The sequence below is a fragment of the Tachysurus fulvidraco genome, chromosome 1 (genome assembly GCF_022655615.1).
Source record: "Tachysurus fulvidraco isolate hzauxx_2018 chromosome 1, HZAU_PFXX_2.0, whole genome shotgun sequence".
Classification (NCBI taxonomy): Eukaryota; Metazoa; Chordata; class Actinopteri; order Siluriformes; family Bagridae; genus Tachysurus; species Tachysurus fulvidraco.
The window spans coordinates 39,824,054-39,838,402 of record NC_062518.1 but is presented as its reverse complement, the minus strand read 5'-3'; the positions used below and the strand labels follow the sequence as shown (position 1 = coordinate 39,838,402).

Here is a 14,349-nt window from a genome sequence, read left to right as displayed (position 1 = left end):
TTTACAGGATATTGCCAATGCATGGAAAGGTTTGGAGCAGGTTGAGAAAGGCTACGAGGAGTGGCTGCTGACTGAGATTCGCCGTCTGGAAAGACTGGACCACTTGGCCGAAAAGTTCAAGCAGAAGTGCAATCTCCATGAGTCCTGGACTACAGGTAAACGTGTCCAAATTGATTTTTTTTTATTTTTCATAAATAATTCATAAGTAAGGCAAAATAGCCACATATTTAATTTCACGTCTCATATAGGAAAGGAAGACTTGCTGTCTCAGAAGGACTATGAATCTGCATCTCTGATGGAGATCAGGGCTCTTATGAGGAAGCACGAGGCGTTTGAGAGTGACCTCGCCGCCCACCAGGACAGAGTAGAGCAGATCGCCGCCATCGCCCAGGAGCTCAAGTAAGAGCGAGGAAAAGAAAGAGAGAAGGAAACATGTCGAGGGGGTGGGAGGAAAGCAACGAGAAGAGAAAGAGCATGACTCAGTGTTTGCTTTTTATGTTTTATTTCGAATGAATATGGGAGTCATCCGGACAAGATGACGTTTTAGGATGCAAGATTACAAACACATCTTCCATGTTTATTCAGTTCAGTCAAGCAACTCATATTTCATTATATATCTAAATGCAGTATATGTAGAGATTATCCAAATGCATCTTCAGTCAGATCAGTTACAGTTTAACACTTTCTGTGTTTTTATTCTGAGCTCATTAGTGAGTGTGTTTTGTTGCTGTGTTCAGTGAGCTGGATTACCACGATGCTACTAGTGTGAACGCTCGCTGCCAGGCCATCTGTGACCAGTGGGACAACCTGGGCACTCTGACCCAGAAGAGAAGGGATGCTCTGGAGGTATACACACACACACACACACACACACACACACACACACACACACACACACACACACACACACACACACACACACACATACAAGAGATAACATAACAAAAAATAACTAAAATTAAATTCATCTTGTGTAGTTAGAGTGCGCTCTGTGTGTGTGTGTGTGTGTGTGTGTGTGTGTGTGTGTGTGTGTGTGTGTGTGTGTGTGTGAAATAAAATAAAAATTGGACCAAAACAAAACTATGAAACTAAAAACAAACAACAAATCCCCACATGCACTACATTTGGTAATAAAAAGAAAACGAAAATAATGAACAAACAAAAAATAAGAAAAGGAAAGAATAAAAATAAAATTGTACAAATGATAAAAACTGAAACAGAAAAAAGCACATAAACAAAATGTGTTGCTACAATAGATCATAGAATTTGAAATTAAAATTAAAAAAATAAATAAAAAATAAATGGACCATTGGGAGGGGAAGCACACACACACACACATGAAATCAACTTTATACATGAACCACTATGTGTAATTGTTTCCACATTCACTCCAGTTTCAAATTCATTGTATCAGTTACACATAAGATGAATTTTACTGTTTTGACACAAGCTTGTTAGCAGAGATACACACCCACACCACTCGTCACATATTCAGCACATTATGTAAGTCTTACTCTGTCACTGTTTTTACACTTTCGGCTGAGTAACTGGATAAAAGATACAGAAATCACAATCTATGACATCATGCTCAACAAGCCAATCAGATCCAAGTGCAGTCCTCGTGTTTATTAACTAAAATAACACAAAGCACACCACATACATAAACATGACGAGATATATGAAACACAAATACCTAAAGGCGACACTGAAAACAATAGACAACCCAAATAAACGTAATAATAACCAAGGAACCGAACGCAACCATGAACAATGGCTTGACAAAACAGAAACAAAAGGGCAGGAATAAATAAATAACACAACACAGTGACAGGTGACAAGACACATGACATAACCAGATGAAATTCAACATGGTGTAGCAATACACCTGCCTGCAAATACACCTAACTCCCTCTAGTGGTCTGGTAGGGAATTGTCCAAGTAGATCCTGACAAATGTGTTCATTGTACTACGGCATGTTTCCATAGTAACAGTTCTACACAAAGTACGTTTGCTGCTAAGATGCTTTGAAAACTATTTCAAACCGTCTTTTATATAAATTGCCTGTGATTTAGATTACATTACACTTATAATGTAAATGTTAATTGTAAATGTAATTGTAATTTAATTGTTAGGAAACAACTTTTAAAAAGGTTAAATCAGTCTTGTCTCGTCCCCTGCAGCGTGTGGAAAAACTGTGGGAAACTATCGACCAGCTGTACCTGGAGTTCGCCAAAAGGGCGGCGCCGTTTAACAACTGGATGGACGGAGCTATGGAGGATCTGCAGGACATGTTTATCGTACACAGCATTGAGGAGATCCAGGTAGCCATGCTGTGTGATAGCTTCAAAATTTGACTTCTTTGTGTTTACAAGAAGAGCTTTTTGTGATTTGCAGCACCGTCTGCTGCCTGGGAGGTGAATTGCGCATAAAAAATTTCCGTCATCCATTCTCTACGTTTCGAATCGAAAATCCATACATCTGAAGCATTGATTTTTAAAAAGTAGGTTTAGGTATAGGTTTAGATTATTAAAGGTTCAGAAACTTTACATTACAGTCAGCACCTCCAACATAGACACTGCAATGAGTAAGAATTCGATTAAGTCCAGTTGAGTGCATTTTATTTGTATAGCACTTTTTAAAGTAGACCTTGCCTCAAAGCAGTTTTACAGAAATACAGAAATTCAGAATAAAAATGACAAAGTATATCATTTAGATTTATATTTATCCATAAAAGTGTGTATTTAGCAGTATATTAAACAGTATAATACACTGTTACACAAGTTACAGGGTTATGAATCTAGACGAGTTAAAGGGTGTGTGTTTCATTAGGCCTTCTTTTAGAAACAGTATTAAATAGCTCTTTTTTTCAGGCATCACAAATCCTTAACTGTCCAAAAAAACCTAGTGTTAAAAAACCATCAAATGCACTAATATCTAAATGATGGCATGTGTGTTATACTGACTGTCTGTCGTTCTCTTCAGAGTTTGATCACAGCTCATGACCAGTTTAAAGCCACTCTCCCAGAGGCAGATAAAGAGCGTATGGCCATCATGGGTATCATAAGCGAGATCATGAAGATCGCTCAGACCTACGGCATCAAACTGTCTGGAATCAACCCATACACCAACCTCAGTCCTCAGGACATCACTAACAAGTGGGATACGGTGAGTGAATCGCTGACCATTTTTAAGACCATACCTTCTCGTACCAGGATTCTGTGTCCTTCACTGGAGACGGTGTGAATGTTAACGGCTATTAAGTTCATGACACTGACGAATGGATCTATTTATTGGAAATATTAGTGCTGACGTGCTTCCAAGATTGTAACAGAAAAGTGTTAGCTGAAATGTTATTGGTCAGTGATCTGATACCAAAACTGGCTATGATGTTTGGGTGGGAGGATGTTACTGTGTTTATCCTGTCAATCATCACATCATTAGCCAATCACCTGTGAGCTCATGTATGTAGATGATGGCAGCTATCTTTCCTCAGCGTGTGTTCAGCTGTCTGTGAGCATGAGCATGAGCAGCACTTAGAAAAGGTTTTGGTGTCATGTGTTACAGAGGAAGCACAAACTTTCACCCATGTCATAATAACTAAAATAAGACAGAAAAGGGATATGATGTCGTCAGATTATTTCCACTGTAGCCTTTTTCTGTGACCACTTTTTTAAATTTGTTTTCGTGAAAAAGATTTTGACTTGAGATGATTTGAGACACTGGATGATTAAACTGCTATAACGGGCAAAAGTCACAGATCACCTGCTGCGACTACCGATCTCTCGTCTGACCATATGGGAGAAGCATATGGCACAGACTGAGCTTTAACTCTGTAACATGTCTCTCATCAGATAGAATCAAAAAGAAAAAAGACGGTTTTTAAAGAGAAGTGTTGATGTTTTGCTTCAGCAATGTGACGTTTAGCTCTCTCTGTGCACGTGTCATTGTATGTGTATATTTGTCTGTATGTGTGTGTGTGTGTGTGTGTGTGTGTGTGTGTGTGTCTATGTGTGTGTGTGTGTGTGTGTGTCTGTGGGTGCCTCTGTGTATATGTATGTGTGTGTATGTGTCTGTGTGTGTATGTGTGTGTGTGTGTGTGTGTGTGTGTGTGTGTGTGTGTGTGTGTGTGTGTCTGTAGGTGAAGCAGCTGGTGCCGCTAAGAGACCAGATGCTTCAGGAGGAAGTGGCCAGGCAGCAATCCAACGAGAGGCTGAGGCGACAGTTTGCTGCTCAGGCCAATATCATTGGACCCTGGATTCAAACCAAGATGGAGGTACGAGCCTGAGGACTTTCTGTGGTGGACATGTCACATCAGTCCCTGTATTCTTTTGAAGCCATTCACATGAGAGATGACAGTTAATTTTCCCTGAGTGCAACTGTCAGTTTAGACGCATAGACTAAATATAAAGAAGGATAAGAAATATAGATATGAGATGTAGATAAAGAGCCTCTGCATGATGGACAATTTAGGGACTCAAGGCCTCGGTACATATTATTTAGAGTTTTATCAGCTGTCTTGATGTTTTGTCATCTATCTAATTTCTTGCTAAGCCTTAACTTCTTGTTCAGCCAGTTGATGTGTCTTTGTCTCTTTTCCAAATAAAGTCATGAGGTTTGCTTGTTTTGAGAATAACCAAATCTGCCCAGTCAGGTGCACCAGTTGTGTGGGGAAAATAGCTTAAAGGAAATGAGATACAGTGTAATTTTGCATATCTGTGTGTGAGTCTAGGAGATCGGCCATGTGTCTGTGGACATTGCTGGCTCTCTGGAGGAACAGATGAACAACTTGAAGAATTATGAGCAGAACATCATCAACTATAAATCCAACATCGACAGACTGGAGGGAGATCACCAGCTCATTCAGGAGGCGCTCATCTTCGACAACAAGCACACAAACTACAGCATGGAGGTACACACACATGCACACACACACGCGCACACACACACACACACACACACACACACACACACACACACACACACACACACACACAGATGCTGAAGCTTGCAAGAGATTTTGATTTTGTAATGTCATATTGTGCATAATCACAAAAATACCTCTCTTTTGTGCTCTAACAGTGTATTTCCCTCTCTCTCCCTCTCTCTCTCTCTCTCTCTCTCTCTCTCTCTCTCTCTCTCTCTCTCTCCCTCTCTCTCCCTCCCTCTCTCTTTGTCCCTGCAGCATATTCGCGTGGGCTGGGAGCAGCTGCTCACCACCATTGCTCGCACCATCAATGAGGTGGAGAACCAGATCCTGACCCGCGATGCCAAGGGCATCAGCCAGGAACAACTCAACGAGTTCAGAGCCTCCTTCAACCACTTCGACAGGGTGAGAGAGAGAGAGAGAGAGAGAGAGAGAGAGAGAGAGAGACAGAGAGAGAGAGAGAGAGAGAGAGAGAGAGAGAGAGAGAGAGAGAGAGAGATATGTATATGTATGTATATATATAAATATATATATATAGAGAGAGAGAGAAATATTTATATATATGTATATATATATATATATATATATATATATATATAGAGAGAGAGAGAGAGAGAGAATATGGCGAGAGAGAGTTTAGGTGTATATTATTATAAAAGACAACAAATTGACCTTTTCTGTGTATATAAAATATAATCATATCTATTAATATTCATCAGATTCAAATGTTACTTAAAATATTTAGTATTAATTCCTTTAATCTTTTTCTACAGACAGTAACAGCATCATTAACAGCAGCACTACAAAGTGAATTAATAAACAAAGCAGCACTGTGGCACTTTGGTGATGCAAAGAAAATCATGAGAAATAGAAAAGTAAAGTAAAATGAAATTGAACTTTCTGCACTTTACCATGAGCTGAATTTTTATGGAGCCTAAAATGTGTGCTAGTCCACACGGAAGCTTTAAATGCCATTTATATAATATTGTTTAGCGTTAAATATGCAAGTATGTGGAGTGATTTTGCCGACAAAATTAAAAGGGAACTGGCAAAACTCAAATACAATCACAAATCCTTATACGTTTGCGGGTTGTCGTAAACCTCGCAAACAATACACCTTCATTACCTAACCCCAGATTAGTGACCCTCAAGCACGGAATCCTGCCGACAACGCCAACTTGTCGTGGAAGTTTGAGATTTGAGAGATTTACAGAATAAAGTATCACACTGGTAGGCACGGGCAATAGTGAAAAGGTTTCACAGTTTATTGTGTGCAGCTGCACAGCAGGACCCCACACTCCTCGTGTAGCATGAGAGGAAGGGCCACGGTCATTGATTACATCAAGATTTTATAGACAGGATAAAAAAAAAAAAAAGACATGTAAAAGCAAAACATAATGATCTCATACATAATGAACTCCTGATCAAGCTGATCTTGTCTTACCAAGGTCTACTAGAAGGTCTACTAGAAGCTGTTTATGAGCCTAAGTCCCTCCAACGTCTGCACGTAAACCTGTCAATCATTGTTGGGGGGTGTGGCATTATATTATGGGACGTGTTTGTATCTGGAAGTGACGTCATTCACAGTCAACCGTCAGCCCAAACAGAATATGTGCAATCGTGCAGGTTATTATTTACTCATCAACACAGTGCAATGGCAACCTATTCTGAATTTCTGTCTTAATATAGTACTCTCCTAAAGTTTCTTGTAAAGACTATGCTGTGGTTATGGATGCTATTCCCTCTGGTCTAAAGATGCTTCTTAAAAATACCTGCCCCCAGCCTCCTGCATAGCATAATTATTGAATCCTGCTGATACTGAAATTGTTGTGGAGTGAAATTTGGAAAGTTCCTCATAAATACTTAATCACTAACAAAATCAAATACATTTCCTTGAAGCTCATCTATAAGTATTATTCTTGCAATTATAATTTTGTAAAGAGATTTAATTGTGATATAAGTGACACATTCTATCACTTATCTTGGAGTCAGTTCAGTACTGGTCCGATTTCTGCCCTTTCATTAAGGCTCACATCTTGTCCAACGTTCAGCTGTGCTTTAAAAATGTTTTACTTAGCAAATGCTATCATAAAGAAACATTTATTAATGAAATTGCAACTTTTTTTTGGTTAAATGAAGTAAAGTGTATATTGGAGGGGGAAACGCCCTCGTTCTTAATTCTACAAGCTGAAATTCAACACATATTTAAATACATTGTTATGTTTAAGAAATAAAAACGCTGTAAAATGTATTTCGATCTCTAAGCATTTTCACATGCTTTGCTTTAGTTATTTATGTAATATTTTGCCCCTTTTTTATTTTATATATAAAACCTATATACAGAAAGCTTTTCATTCACTTCACTAAGTTTGGCAAAAACAACTTTAATAATGTTGCTATTTGTTGAGGACACAAACTCACTTAACCTGTCTAAAGTTATATGGATTTCAGTAAGAGGTAATCAGTAGAAAAGAAACTGTCTTCGGCTTGTTGTGCGAGTACCATAATGTCAACAACTACACCAATCACATCCAACTAAAACAGTCCAAGTCACACGTGTTCTGTCCTGTACGCTGACCGCAAGGAGCTCAACACGGCGGTGGACTGTAGATAATGTCACTTTCAGATACAAACACACCCCACAATATAATCCCCCAAACAATGATTGACAGGTTTACATGCAGAGAGTGATTTGCATTTGAGTTTTGGCAGAATTCGTACGTGACAAGTAGGAAACGCAATTGCAAATGCAAACAGTATGTCACTTGCGATGATAATTTTTAAAATCACTTCATAAGTGCAATGACAGCCGGACTAAAAATTTTAATGATTAAATTAGTCCTGACAGATCCTGTTTCTCTGTGTGTATGTAGTATATAACGCATCTATAATTATTACATGTCTATCTCTCATCAGAAGAGAAATGGCATGATGGATCCCGACGATTTCCGCGCCTGTCTCATCTCCATGGGCTACGATCTGGTGAGACTGGTCACACATAGACATAGATATACCTCTGTTAATATGTGCTGTCACCAGTCACATTCACACACACACAGATTTAACCGGTTTAACAGAGCTTGTTCCTGTGACACAGGGTGAGGTGGAGTTTGCCCGCATCATGACTCTGGTGGACCCCAACAATACAGGCGTGGTCACCTTCCAGGCCTTCATCGACTTCATGACTCGCGAGACAGCCGAGACGGACACAGCCGAGCAAGTGATGGCCTCTTTCAAGATCCTGGCTTCCGACAAGGTGAACGAACCCAACAATACGATGACTGGTGCTTTACATTACATTACAGGAAGCACCCGTGTCTATAGGTGCAACATCACATTAAACGGTTATAGTTTTTTTTTATTACAGTTTGATAATGTTAGATGTAATAACATGCCATATAATGAATATTGCACTCATTTTAGTTCTCGTACTCTCTATATCATCCCTCCTCCTGCTTCTCTCTCTCTCTCGTACTATCTGTCTCTCTCGCAGTCCTACATCACAGTGGAGGAGTTGCGCAGGGAGCTTCCCCCAGAGCAGGCCGAGTACTGCATCAGCCGCATGACCAAGTACGTCGGGCCGGACATCCCTGCAGGCGCTCTCGACTACATCTCCTTCTCCAGTGCCCTCTATGGCGAGAGCGACTTATAAAAGTCCCTCTTCTCTCCTCTTTACTCTTCCCTGCCATTTATCTCCTTATCACCTCTTGATTTACCCCTTTCTTTACCCTCATGTCACTCTCCTTCTTTCTTCCTGTGAAATCATAATCTAAGAAAGTGATGTATAATGACCCTGCCTTCTTAATCCCTCCCTTTTCTTCTACATGTCCTGTGTGCATATAGATTTATTTCTCTCCTTTTTCTTCCGCCTTTAATCTCTTGCTGTAGTGTTTAATAAGGAGAAAGAGCACAGTAGAATCACCAGCTCTAATGTAACACCTACAGTCTTAATATTTTTCTCCACGATACTCTGTACGTGTTCATTCACCACTGGAGATTGTACCATGTGTAACCTCCTCTTGTCATCCTCCTCCTTGGACCTGTTCTTCCTTTCTGTATCTCTCTCTCTCTCTGTCTCTGTCTCTCTGTCTCTCTGTCTTCCCCCTAAACGCATTCATGTGTGTGAGCTGTGATCCTCCTCCCACGCCAGCCCTGAGCCGCAGAGCCCTGAACTGAAGGCAGAACTAAAGGAGGAATGCTTTGCTTCTCTGGAATTGCACACTTTAATAAATCTGATTCTGATTCTTTAATGTCTGATCAGTTTCAGAATCTAAAAAAACAAATAAGACCATAGATACGATACAAATGACACTAAACTCACGTGACTTCCACAAAACCCTAATTATGGTCCTGTGCCTCGAGTGTCTAAACTTGCCCGGTGCTGTCACTGTGCCTCGTGCTGCTGAACTCGCATCAGTTCCGTGTAATCTTCTCCAAGTCACACTCAGCAGATTTCCAGAGCAAACCCCCTCCCGAGGTTCTAGTCTCTAAGCTGCATCTTTATAACTCACTATGTACCGAAGCAGTCGAAATGTTCCTGGGCTCTCACAGTCTCGCACGCTGTCGTCATGTCTGTAGAAATCATTCATCACTTCTATTTCTATTTCTCTTCTTTCTTTTTTTTGTATGTCTTCATTTGGTCAGTTCACAAATGTATTTCTTGTGAAAGTGCAAAAAAGGAAATCAATCATATAGTTATTATTATCTGAGTAATTGTGACGTTATAAGAGTGAGGAATCGAAGTCTGGGAATTTTAAGGTGTTAACGGTAGCAAATGGATGCAGAGATCCTGGTGTGAAAAATGTGTCTGAATTAACAACGTATGCAGGTTAGAGAGCTGAAGACGACGCTGTGGTTTCAGACAGACTGAGATTTGGAAAGCAGTGAATAAAAAAAACTGTTATGGCTGAATGAACACACAGCTAAGTACTCTTTTTTTTGCGTTGTCTGCCTGGTTCTTTTGATACAGTACAATACAGTGTTGATTTAACACCCACAATGCTCAGGAATGAACAAAAGTGATGCTGGGTTTGATGTTAATTATGAATCCTCTTAACTTTTTATATAACTTGGTGGATTGGTATGGATTTGCAGTTCTGAGAGCTCAGTGAACAAAGTCCGTGGGAAGGATGGAATTGAGGAGACGGCAAAACAGAGAGACGGAAGAAATGTATTTGATCAACTGAGAGATTTTGGAAGGTCCTCAATAAAAAAGGAAGTAGGGTCTGATAATTGTGGCCCCTGAGAGCAAGTGGAATTGTACCAGGTCTAAAGATGCTAATAATCATACTGAGATGATGCTTGGATACAATCTGCTGTGAGAACAGGAACTAATCAGCCGTGTGCAGTCTTAAATTTCAGGAGCTGCTGTGTGTGTCTCTGTGGCTGAAAACTCTGATCTTAGTTTGTCTTTGTTTTCTTCCTCATCCTCATCTCCTCATTCACTTCCATGATCACTCGCTTTCACCCTGCCACTGTTAAATGAAAGCCAAATTCTCCCAAATAAAACGTTTCATGGAGTCTGGATAAAGCCTGTTTCTCTCTCTCTCTCTCTCTCTCTCTCTCTCTCTCTCTCTCTCTCTCTCTCTCTCTCTCTCTCTCTCTGTGAAGTCTGGAAAAAGCCTGTCTCTCTCTCTCTCGCTCTGTCTCTCTCTCGCTCTCTCTCTCTCTCTCTCTCTCTCTCTCTCTCTCTCTCTCTCTCTCTCTGTGTGTGTGTGTGTATGTATGTGTGTGTGTTTGTTTTGTGTGGTGTGTGTGTGTTTGTTTTGTGTGGTGTGTGTGTGTGAGTGGTGGTGAGTGTTTGTGGAGTGTGTGTGTTTGTGTGTGTGAGTGGTGTGTGAGTGTGTGGTTAGTGTGTGTGTGAGTGTGTGTGTAGTGTGTGTGAGTGTGTGTGTGTGTGTGTGAGTGTGTGTGTGTGTGTGTGTGTGTGTGTGTGTGAGTGTGTGAGTGTGTGAGTGTGTGTGTGTGAGTGTGTGTGAGTGTGTGTGAGTGTGTGTGAGTGTGTGTGAGTGTGTGTGAGTGTGTGAGTGTGCACGCGGGTGCGTTTGGTTACGAGTACACAGTGACCTTTCTACTTTTGCCCAGTAGAGGGTGTGTACAGCACAATGACCAGCTTCTGTTTGAGTCTAAACACCACCTCAGCCAGTTTCTCAGAAGCATTTCCCCATGAAGGCCATCGTCTATTTAAATAATTATAAAATAAAACACAATTCCACGGTCCATTCAAAAAAAAAAAAAAATCAATTGAGTTGAATTAGTGCCCTAACTTAATAATTCTAACTCCTTAATTAGTTCCTGTCATAATCAGTATTTCTCTTTTTGCTTTCTTGTGTTTAATTAGATGCCACAATGCCAAGGGGATCAAACACTACCACAAATTACTGCACATATCAACACAATAATATGTTATTATTATGCTGGTGAAAACAGTTGTAGTGATCATTTGAGCCTATAGTTTTATTGTCAGTATAACTAACAGTGGTTCATTGCACTGCAGTGTTATTACAGGGTTTAGGGAACACTTCACAGATTATTCATCTGTTTTGCAAATGACCCACTGAGAGAATCATAATCATATCTGAACAGTAGCTGTTGAATACAACTATACTATAATGACAATAAAACAGATGGGGAAGTTCACTCATAAACTGAAGTAACATGAAGACTAGTAGCTATGAATTAGTTGATTTATTACAGTTTTTTTCAGTTGTTAATAACAAGCATTGTTCAATACCGAAACCCCATTTTTAAAACTCTTCACACAGTCAGCGAAACAGAAGTCAATACAGACCAAACTGTGAACCATTTTTCATTGCTTTCAGACAAAATGCATTCAGTGACCACACTTTTCAAAATTCAGGAACTCTTTACCCATTCGTACGCCACAACATGTATGTATTTTTAGCACATTTTTCTCAGGCTAACACACTGCATTCAAAATGATTAAAAACACATTCAAAACAACGGGGCAAGTCATGGCCTAATGGGGCAAGTCATGGCCTAATTTGGGGCAAGTCATGGCCTAATTTGGGGCAAGTCATGGCCTAATGGTTAGAGAGTCTGACTCGTAACCCTAAGGTTGTGGGTTCGAGTCTCGGGCCGGCCACGACTGAGGTGCCCTTGAGCAAGGCACCGAACCCCCCAACTGCTCCCCGGGTGCCGCAGCATAAATGGCTGCCCACTGCTCCGGGTGTGTGTTCACTGTGTGTGTGTTCACTGCTGTGTGTGTGTGCACTTTGGATGGGTTAAACGCAGAGAACAAATTCTGAGTATGGGTCACCGTACTTGGCCGTATACCACGTCACTTTTTAAAACAGAATGATGGCAAATTCCAAGCATTTATGCAGTAATTATTTTAAAATATTCTCAATTTTATAGCCAAAAATGTAAAAAATTATCATTACAAGCTAATTGCAATTTAAAAAAAAAAAACACAATACAGTAATAGTTGTGATTTACTGTAGGGTTAAAAGGTTGCCCACGAGAGGAGGGAGTGGCAGAATCTGTTCTGATGTGCAATAAATTGCCATTGTGGATATGGTAATTGCCAACAATGCAATAAACTCCAGGAAATTCGGGGGAGAGTGCTGGCAGACAATGGCACTTTTGAAAATGTGAATATTGTTAGCACAACAACAATTGCCAGAGTCCTAGAGAAACATAAAATAAGGATGAAGCAACTGTACACTGTACCCTTTGAGAGAAACAGTGAATGTGTGAAAGAACTCCGGTATCAATATGTCCAGGTAAGATGTCTATTCAGTAACCAAACAGAATACACACACAATGATGCGTAATGTCAATTACTGTGAAACTGTCTGCAATTTAGAGGGTAATGGAGATGGAAGCCAGACGAACTCCACATACGTTTATCTTTGCGGCTGAAGCTGGATTCAAAGTGTCAAAAACATGACGCAGGGGAAGAAATGTAATGGGACAGAGAGTGACTGTGGAGGTCCCAGGCCAAAGGGGAGCTAACATCACGATGTGTGCAGCAATGTGTAATGAAGTTTTGCTGTTACACAAACCACTCATTGGCCCCTACAGTACAGAGAGGCTCATTTCGTCTCTAAATGACCTACATATTCCACTTGTGCCAGCAGAGGAGAAAAGCCAAAGGACATCAAACTCCCCTTCCTTCAATGTTGTGTGGGATAATGTGGCATTCCACCACTCTGCTGCAGTCACAGAGTGGTTTACTGAACATCCCAGGATGTCAGTATTATGCCTGCCTCCGTACTCCCCTTTCTTAAACCCCATGGAGGAGTTTTTATCTGCGTGGAGGTGGAAGGTGATGTTGATGAGAACTTGAGGCCAAATGCAAGAGAGAGAGCAGACTAGAACCATCACTGTACACATGTTACAGTAATGTGTAGAATGTATTTTATTTATTCCTTTTTTTTTATTATCATTGCAGCCCCCAGTTTTTTCCCTCTTTTTTCACCTTTTGGTTATAATTTTCAAGCACTATAATTATATAAAAAATAAATAAATTTTGCTTTCAATAAAGTGAAATTGTGTTACAGTTTTCTATATGAAGAACTGTTTTATGTGGAAAAGCATTGAAACTTTAAAAAAGAAAAGTTCATCACATACAGTATGTACTGTAATGCTTCCTGTTGTCAGTGTTTTTTTAGGTTAGTGTGTTGTGACTGAAATGTGTGCTTTCTGAATGAGAATTGTTGCCAGTGTACAGTATGTTGGTCTGAGTGAGTTTTATAGGTGAGATTAACTGTTTGGCACACATTCATGCTGGTAATGCAGACTGTGTGAAGAGTTTTGAAAATGTGGTTTCGGTATTGAACAATGCTTGTTAGCAACTGAAAAAAAAACTGTGTATAAGTCATAAATTTCACAGAGGTGATATTAAATGCCCAGGATGGTCCAGTGTCCATTTCACCTGCATACCACTTATGATTTATTGATACTGATCTCAAATGTGTGAAATACGATGTTACTGCTGTGTGTGTGTGTGTGTGTGTGTGTGTGTGTGTGTGTGTGTGTGTGTGTGTGTGTGTGTGTGTGTGTGTGTGTGTGTGTGTGTGTATCCTGTAAATCCAAAAGGAGATCATCAACCTATATTCAAAATCCAAAGTGATGGATTACTACACACTGAGACCCTCTGGACACAGACTCAACACTGTATGTGTAAATCCAGCACCACGAGTGTTAATTCATGAGAAGTGTGATCAGACTAACACTGTTCATAAGGTGTGATCTGGACAGGGACATTTGTTCATATATTAATCCATCATACTGAAGAAACCCAGTACTGAAGAAACTCCTTATCAAGGGTGACACTGATCTGACCACAGGGTCCTAACAATCTGGGATATGCAGAGAAGTCAAGTTCACTGCATTGTGCAGTACATGTAAAGAATGAAAGCTGCGTCTAATTGATCATCGCTTTCTCTCTTTATTGCACA

The 14,349-nt window shown here is 40.1% G+C and overlaps 1 protein-coding gene across 1 annotated transcript in view; it reads left to right on the top strand.

Annotated features, from left to right (window-relative positions):
- Positions 1-9,839, top strand: part of actn3b (actinin alpha 3b) — a 28,215-nt gene extending 18,376 nt beyond the window's left edge. The window contains exons 11-21 of the mRNA XM_027178206.2: positions 8-155; positions 249-399; positions 738-846; positions 2,181-2,321; positions 2,983-3,165; positions 4,139-4,273; positions 4,730-4,909; positions 5,183-5,329; positions 7,841-7,906; positions 8,022-8,180; positions 8,418-9,839. Of these exons, the coding sequence (XP_027034007.1) occupies positions 8-155; positions 249-399; positions 738-846; positions 2,181-2,321; positions 2,983-3,165; positions 4,139-4,273; positions 4,730-4,909; positions 5,183-5,329; positions 7,841-7,906; positions 8,022-8,180; positions 8,418-8,576 (1,578 nt within the window). The 3' untranslated portion in view covers positions 8,577-9,839. The remainder of the gene's footprint in view (positions 1-7; positions 156-248; positions 400-737; positions 847-2,180; positions 2,322-2,982; positions 3,166-4,138; positions 4,274-4,729; positions 4,910-5,182; positions 5,330-7,840; positions 7,907-8,021; positions 8,181-8,417) is intronic.
- Positions 9,840-14,349: the final 4,510 nt, after the last annotated feature.